The sequence below is a fragment of the Antechinus flavipes genome, chromosome 1 (genome assembly GCF_016432865.1).
Source record: "Antechinus flavipes isolate AdamAnt ecotype Samford, QLD, Australia chromosome 1, AdamAnt_v2, whole genome shotgun sequence".
Classification (NCBI taxonomy): Eukaryota; Metazoa; Chordata; class Mammalia; order Dasyuromorphia; family Dasyuridae; genus Antechinus; species Antechinus flavipes.
Genome location: NC_067398.1, coordinates 5358494 through 5366597, shown reverse-complemented (window position 1 = coordinate 5366597; position 8104 = coordinate 5358494). Strand labels below are relative to the sequence as shown.

At 58.8% G+C, this 8104-nt stretch overlaps 1 protein-coding gene across 2 annotated transcripts; it reads right to left on the bottom strand.

Annotated features, from left to right (window-relative positions):
• Positions 1–2449: 2449 nt before the first annotated feature.
• C1H7orf25 (chromosome 1 C7orf25 homolog) lies at positions 2450–8104 on the bottom strand. 2 transcript variants are annotated; one of them, XM_051978537.1, is made up of 2 exons: positions 7969–8104; positions 2450–4007 (listed from the first exon to the last, which is right to left on the bottom strand). In XM_051978537.1, the coding sequence occupies exon 2, from the start codon at positions 3984–3986 to the stop codon at positions 2718–2720; it is 1269 nt and encodes a 422-aa protein (XP_051834497.1). In that variant the 5' UTR covers positions 3987–4007; positions 7969–8104; the 3' UTR covers positions 2450–2717. The 2 variants fall into 2 exon arrangements, with proteins under 2 accessions (XP_051834497.1, XP_051834489.1); XM_051978529.1 differs by lacking the exon at positions 7969–8104 and adding an exon at positions 7673–7787.

Sequence of the window (8104 nt, the reverse complement as noted above, 5' to 3'; positions counted from 1 at the left end):
TTTTAAGTATCTGAAGGGCATCAAATGCAAGAGAGATCAGCCTGGTTCTGTTTGGTGCCAGAGGACAGAGCCAGGGGCAGTGAGTGTGACAAAGAGATAAACTGAGGCTGGGCGTTAAGAAGAAAGTCTTAATTAGAGCCGACCCAAGGTGAAACCCAGCAGAGCTCTGAGGGGCAGGGGGCCTTTCTTCTTGGGAGGCCTTTGAGCAGAGGCTGGATGGTCATTCTTGAGGTGGCCATTGCTGCAACGTTCTTTGGATCAGACGGTCCCTGAGGTCCCTTCTGACAAGACTCCCGCCCCCCTCCCCCTTCCCCCCCAACCCTGCTAAGGATTTCTCGAGTTTTGATCGGCCTCAAGAAATAAGAAAGGGATGGATCAGCTTGGCTCCCTGTAGCTCACTACAAATCTGTTAGGAAGGGAAATGGGCAGGGGAACCCATGGAGCACTGCAGAAAAAAGGAGAAAACTCAAGATGTCTACTATCAGGCGGGCTGTTTCCTTCTCTTCTTGGATCAGCTGCTGCTCCGCTCCCCAAAGCGGCTGACATTTGGAAAGCATACTGTAGGCAAGATAAAATCAAAACAAATCCAGAGACAAACCAGCTGGGATTTGGAGAAACTTCTTGCTGCCTCTGAGACATTTTGACAATCAGCAGAGAAATCATTTGTGGAAAATTCCCATCAAATCCAAGGAGGAAAAGCAAACAGACACACAACCTCCCGTACATGGTAAATCTTCTTCACGAGACCCATTCTGGTGGACAGAGGAAGCAAGCTCGGACACCAGGCGCAGAAGGGCGGCTTCCGAGGGACTCCCAAGGGGCACAAGCTGGGATGCCAGGCCCGACCAATCCAGACCCCTGCCCTGTCCCCACTGCATCCTCCGTCTCCTCCCGTCAGGCGTCTGCAGCTTGCTCCACAAGGCGGGAAGCACATGTGTTCTCAGACATCTCCTGACACGGCCAATGAGAATTTTATTTACTTGGCTAGGCATATTTGTTAGAAGGAGCTGGGTTTGTTTGGTTTTTTTCCCTTTTTGGGGGGGAAGGGGAAAAAAAGGAATGCTTGATAATTGGAAAAAAAGTAAAATTTAATTTAGAAAATGTAAACAGGAAGTGAAGAGAAAAAAAACGACAATCTCTTTGTTAAAAGAGCAAACCGATTTAGATTATAGAAAATACATCTGGAAGCAAAGACCTTCTGATCCTGAGCTGTTGCTAGGTAATCATGGATAGGCCGCAGCTAATGGGAATGATTATCAATTTTTGGAGAAGGGGAGAAAGGAGCTAAGCAGCTCCTCCATGCTAAACCCTGGGCCACCAGATCTCATCTGATCCTCACAATCCAGGGAGGTTTGGACCCTTTACCCTCGTCTGACAGGAGAGGAAACTGAGGCAGAGGCGGTACTTAGTCACCAAGTTTGGACACAGACTTCCCCATTCCTATCCCCGGGGCTGGCTTAGGTAAGTGAAACCTACTTGGCAGTTTCTGCAATTCAGCAAATTCAAGGCCACAATTATTAGGCTCTGAGACTTCCCCATTTCTCCTAATTCGTTCTTGTGCTTGTTCCTTAAGCAATTTAATTGTTTAATGTATTTACTTTGCAGTCGAAAATTCAGGTCTGGGAAATTAAAGCAGGAGGGACCGTCCTAAAGCAGAGGCTTATTAGCACGTCGGTGAGCCGGTAACTGAGGCACAATGTGCTGCGGACACGGCTGACGCAGGTGCAACAGGACCACAAGTTGCCGATCTGGGTCACTGAGGACTCCCGCCCCGACGTTGTTGGAAAAGTCAACGTGCAAGTTCCCTGCCTGATGTTGAGAACACACCTACAGAAAAGGAGGTCCCTGAGATTGCAAACATAATCTAAAACCTCCTGAGCTCTTAATGTGGAATCAGAATCTGAACTGGGACTCAGGGATCAGCCCGATGGTCGGACCCTCCCGGTGGATGGCTTCCTTTCTCCTTCAGGGAAGTGCCCTCTCCCCAAATTTCTACAGGACTCGTGATGTTAGTGAGGAAGCTGGGAGATGGAGGAGTCTGGCGTGCCAGCCAGTGGCCAATGGGCATCATGCAGACAAAGGATGGGGGCCTCCCTGCTCTTAGGGCTCAGAGCCCTTGCTTTCTTCTGCCTGCCAGGGACGGGGCCTTGCTGCACAAGGCGGGCATCCCAGGGTCCCAAGTCCCTTTCTCTTCCCCCACCCTCCCAAACCTCCAGGTGGGTCTTCCGATGCTTCTCCAAACGTGACCACTTTGGACAAATTGGAAGCAGTCCCCCAGCAGAACGAGGCGCTCAGAAGCCTTCCCGCGGGAGACTCGGGCAAACACCCGCCCAGGGCCCTTCAAGTGACGCTGAATCCCGGGCTCCCTTGGCTGCCTCCCTCCCACTCCCCCAACCCCCCACCCCCCATGAAATAATGAGCCGGGGGAACAAAAATAAACATGCCAGGATGCGGGAGTCTTTAACTGGGCGTTTAATGCAGGATGTTATGGAGACAGACTGCCCTGAAAGACTATTCTCTCCACGAGAACGCAGCCCCTCGCCGGGGAACGCACGGCCTCAGGAGGCCCGGAGCCCGATGCCTCGGCCGTCGCCGCCCCGTCTCTCCTGCTCTGGGCGTCTGAAGGCCGCGTGGCGCCCGGCACAAGTGCCCGCCAGGACCGGCCTGCAGCCTGCGCCCACTGGGGGCGAGAGGCCCGGCCCTCTCGAGGACGCCCGTCAGAGTTCACTGCTGCCAGGGCAGCTCTTTGGTAAGGGGGTGGCAAGGGCTTCTTTGCTCTCGGTGAGGGCCCGGGGCTGGTGGATGAACACGCTGAACTTCACGCCCTGGTTGGTGGCGGCCCGCACAAAGCCGCTGTTGGCCGTCATCGTGATGGCTTTTAAAGTGTCTCCCGTTCCAAAAATGGTGAGCGAGCGGCTGTTGATTTTGGAGCTCGCCACCAGTCTTAAGGCACGCTCGGAGGGCTGGTCCGGCACCACGCTGATCCGCTGGATGAGCCGGGCAGCCCGCTCCCTCTCGCCGGGCCCTCCCAAAGTGTCCAGGATAGACTGGAAGTCCTTGACGGCCGACTCGCAGGCGAACAGCTCCTTGTTGGCCATAAAGGCCTCCAGCTGGGGCAGGACGCGCTCCTTCCGCTCCTGGACGGCCTGCTCGGTCAGCACCTTCTCCCGGAAGACGAAGTGGCAGCCGCCGTAACTCAGGGCGGAGACATAGGTGATCAGCGTGGTGATGTCCAAGTTCACCCGGCTGCACACGTCGACCTTGACTTCTGTGGGGAAAGCCACGCTGGCCACAATGTTCTCCCTGTCGACGCGGGTCACCTGCAGGAGTCCCGGGACCTCCTCGTCGGACTCGCTGTCGCTGAGCTCCGGGAGCCGCTCGGGCCGCTCCAGGGGGGCGTTCACGGCCACGATGTCCCCGCGCACCGAGATGCCCATTTCCTTCAGCTTTTCCGCCATGGGGCTGGAGACGCTGTTGTAGAAGGCAAAGACGATGTGGGGGTTGCTGTACTGCACGGGCTGCTGGGAGCTCGCCTGCAGGAAGTCCTCCGCCTGCTCGATGATGCTCTTGTCCCCGTACTGGCCCCGGCCCAGCCAGATGTTGTGCAGGGCCTCGGCTTTCCGGCCGATGGCCTTGACCCACGTGTGGCCCCCGTTGGCCACGACGTCCACCACCAGCGTCTGCTTTTCTCCCAGGCTGTCCACGTAGCCAAAGACGTGGAGGACGCTAACCACCTCTTCCAGGTTCTCGGCGGACTCGACGATGGCGCGCAGGTGGGTGAGGTTGGTGCTCTGGAGGTGGGACTCCTTGATGGCCACCTTCCCCGCCTCCACCCTGTGCAGGAACTTCAGCTCGGCCTTCAGCTTGCTGCATAGCTTGGCCCCCCCTTCGACTCCCCCTTTTCTGGATCTGGAAAGGGCTTCAGCTCTCTTGATTAACTCCTTGGCGACAGCAATTCGCTCACAAAGCATAGAGTGCACGGACATGTTGGCAGCATTATTCCTACTCTATGAACAGAAGAAAAACCAGGTCAGCAAACCCTGCGGGAAGGAGCCTGCCAGGCCAAGCTTTCTGGCCCCACCTGGAGGAACGCCACCGAGAACCGAGGTGGACGCCGCCCTACGGGCATCTGGCAAAGGCTCCACAGTCAGGGTCACCTTATTTGGGCCTCTGAGCCCTGGGGTGACAGTGCTGACTTGGGGACCTCCTGCCACCCCATCCACAGGAAGTGGCGGAGAGACAGAGCCAGGGGCCCAAAGGCAGGGCTGGAACCCGCCCATTGCCCACAGATGCCCCTGTGGTTACAGATGAGGAAGTCGAGGCTTCGGAGGGGCCGAGAGCCGGCCACAGGTCACGTGGCTGCTGGGACGCCACAGCCCGGCAAGACCACAAAACCCCGAGCCTCCACAGGGCGGCTCTCCCAGCCGGGGCCGCCCTCTCCACCATCTAACGGGCATTTATCAGATGCCAACAAGGTGCCAGGCGCCGGGCTGGGTGCAAGACAAAATGACCTCCCTCCCTCCACCGCCAAGGAGTTTATCTTCTCATGGAAGAACTGCCCCATCCACCCGTGTGCTACATATGTAAAACGGGGAGAACAGAACAAAAGGGAGGGGGAGACGGGAGCTGCCAGCAGGAAGCAGGGCTTCTGTGTGGGCGGTGTGTGGAGTGGGGACACAGAGGCAAAACCAGAGCCGGCCCCCAGGAGCCCCCAGTCCTAAAGGAAGGCTCCGCGGAGAAGGTAACGGAACGTAAGGGGGAGCTTCTCCCCGGAAGTGGCCAGAAATAGGGGCGGGGCAGCTGAGACCGGCAGGACATGGGCAGGGAGCGGGAGCAGTCAGGGCAAAGTCCCTGGGCAGCCCTCAGGCTCTCTTCAGTTACCTCCCCTCTGACGACAGTCAGGGTCAGGATGCTCCTAGGATCAAGGGGTCTGGCCAGAGAGAGCCCCGTGGGAGCCAGAGTCTCCAACACCCGGACAGAAGGGACGGAGTTCTGACACAGTCATCGTGATAACGGTGGGGTCGTGGAAATCAGGTGTGACCCGAGCTCAAAGCCAGCCTTAGACACTTACAAGCTGGGAGATCCTGAGCAAGTGACTTAATCCTTTTGCCTCAGTTTCCTCAGCTGAAAAATGGGGGCAATAATAGCACCTACTTGCCAGTGTTGTTGGGAGGATCACATGAGCTCTCTGTAAGGGGGCTTTACCTTATTCTTCTGCATCAGTAACAGACTCCTCTGACGCACCCCTTCTCAAAATGTTTTTACAAGCACAAAATGACCCTGATAGGGTAACTCGGGATACGTGATACTGAGACAGAGGTCAGCCTCAGGCAGCCGGATGGCGCAGGGAGAGTCAAGACCACCTGAGTTCAAATTTGACCTCAGATACTTCTTAGCGGACTAGGAAGATTCTGCAGGGATGACCATGTCCTCAAAAGAAGCAGAAAAGGGCAGGAGCAAGCTCAGATTGGACCTGCCGGACCTGCCAGAGTTCTAGGGCGGGGCTCAGAACAGCTGGATTCAAACCAGAAGTCCAACTGCCTGGGACAGCCCACTTGGGCTGCCTCTATCAGAGAAGGAAGAACCCACCCATCCCCATCCCCATCCCGATCCCACCCTATTCCCATCCTGATCCCAACCCATCCCCATCCTGATCCCACCCCATCCCCATCCCATACCCATCCCGATCCCATACCCAATCCCGATCCCACCCCATCCCGATCCCACCCCATCCCGATCCCACCCCATCCCGATCCCACCCCATCCTGATCTCACCCCATCCCCATCCTGATCCCATCCCCATCCTGATCCCACCCCATCCTGATCCCATACCCATCCCGATCCCATCCCCATCCTGATCTCACCCCATCCCCATCCTGATCCCATCCCCATCCTGATCCCACCCCATCCTGATCCCATACCCATCCGATCCCATCCCAATCCCAATCCCATCCCGATCCCATCCCCATCCCATCCCCATACCTATCCCCATCCCCATCCTCATCCTATCCCCATCCTGATCCCACCCCATCCCCATCCTGACCCCATCCCCATCCTGATCTCACCCCATCCCCATCCTGATCCTATCCCCATCCTGACCCCATCCCCATCCTGATCTCACCCCATCCCCATCCTGATCCTATCCCCATCCTGATCCCATCCCCATCCTGATCCCACCCCATCCCCATCCTGATCCTATCCCCATCCTGACCCCATCCCCATCCTGATCTCACCCCATCCCCATCCTGATCCTATCCCCATCCTGATCCCATCCCCATCCTGATCCCATCCCCATCCCGATCCCATCCCCATCCCGATCCTATCCCCATCCCGATCCTATCCCCATCCCGATCCCATCCCCATCCCGATTCCGATCCCATCCCCATCCCGATCCCATCCCCATCCCCATCCCCATCCCGATCCCATCCCCATCCCCATCCCGATCCCATCCCCATCCCCATCCCCATCCCCATCCCCATCCCCATCCCGATCCCATCCCGATCCTATCCCCATCCCGATCCCGATCCCATCCCGATCCCGATCCCATCCCCATCCCCATCCCGATCCCGATCCCATCCCCATCCCGATCCCGATCCCATCCCGATCCCATCCCCATCCCGATCCCATCCCCATCCCGATCCTGATCCCATCCCCATCCCGATCCCGATCCCATCCCCATTCTGATCCCGATCCCATCCCCATCCCGATCCCATTCCCATCCTGATCCCATCTTCATCCTTTCCCATCTCGAGCCTATCTCCGTCCCATTCCCATCCCGTCACAGTTTCGGTCCCATCCCAACCTCAGGCCCATTTCGATCCCATTCCGAGCCCTTGCTCTGCACCTCCGCACTCAGGACCTCCCCCAAGAACCCCCGGCTCTGAACCCATCCGGTTCTTGGGGCCGGACTCACAGGAGCCCACTCCCGCCTGCAATAAGCCCTAAAGTCTGGGCGGACCTACCCGGAGGGGCGCTGCTTGGGCGGGGCCGGAAGCGCCCGGATGTCTCCATACAACCAGCGGGAGGAGGGAGCCCCTAACCCTGTGGCCCCCCCACCCCCAGGGGGACCAGTGGCTTCTAGAGGGAGACTAGCCCCTTTCAGCGGGACGGGGGCCGCAGGCCGGGACCCCGCTGAGGACTAACTTGGTCCCCGCCCAATCCCTGCAGATCTCTAGTCGCATCTCTAGGGATACTCTTCAAGGCTCAACTGGGGGGATTCTTTGCCTTCTCCCTTCTCAGCCGTAAGGAGGAGGGTCTCCGCAGTCCCCTTCCGGTCCCCCGCCCCACTCCCACTTCCCCAGTGCTGGAGCAGGGGGAGCAAAGTTAAGATGACCTCGTCCTGGGCCTGGGTTCGGGTCGCAAGCGGGGGAGGGGGGACCCAGAGGCCAAGCTCCCTCCACGCATATGGCGCGTTAATAAAGGTTTCCTGAGCCGGCCTAACTCGAGGCCTGAGCCGCGACACAAACATGGAGGGAGGGTTAATTAAGGCCTAAGTCAACTATGACCCCATTCCCGCTCCACCCCTCACTGGGGGCCCGGGTGTCCGTCTCCTCTTCCCTCTGGACCTCAGTTTCCTCCTCTGCGGGGTGGGCCTCTTGTCCCAGCCCTGCGCCCCTCCCCCGCACAGCCGCACGCGGCCTTAGTTTTCCCGGGGGGACAGGCAGCGCCTCACCTGGCCGGGCGGGCTGGCAGACCGAAGGGCGAACACTCGCCACAGACCGGCTCAGGTTCTGCTCCCAGCCAGCCACCGTCACCGCGGGGACGCGCGGGTCACGTGGCCCCGGCCGACTGACGCCGCTCCAGGCATCCTCCCGCCCGTGGGCGTGCATCCGGCGTGCGCATGAAGCCAGCCCGCCGGCCATCTTAACTAAGGGTACCCGCCCGCGGGTCGCTCCCCCTTTTGCCTCCCCGCCTCCCGTGAGCAAGGCGCATGCGCAGTGACCCCGGTTTGACTTGCATCATTCCCACCTCCCAGCGACCTCGATTCCCCGTCCGCTCCCGGAGACCTGGATCTCTGCAGCCAGCGGCAAGGGTCCCGCTCCGTCCGCGCCCACCCGGGCTATTTCAAGCTCTCCGTCAGTCTGCTATCACCGCCTGGAGCGTG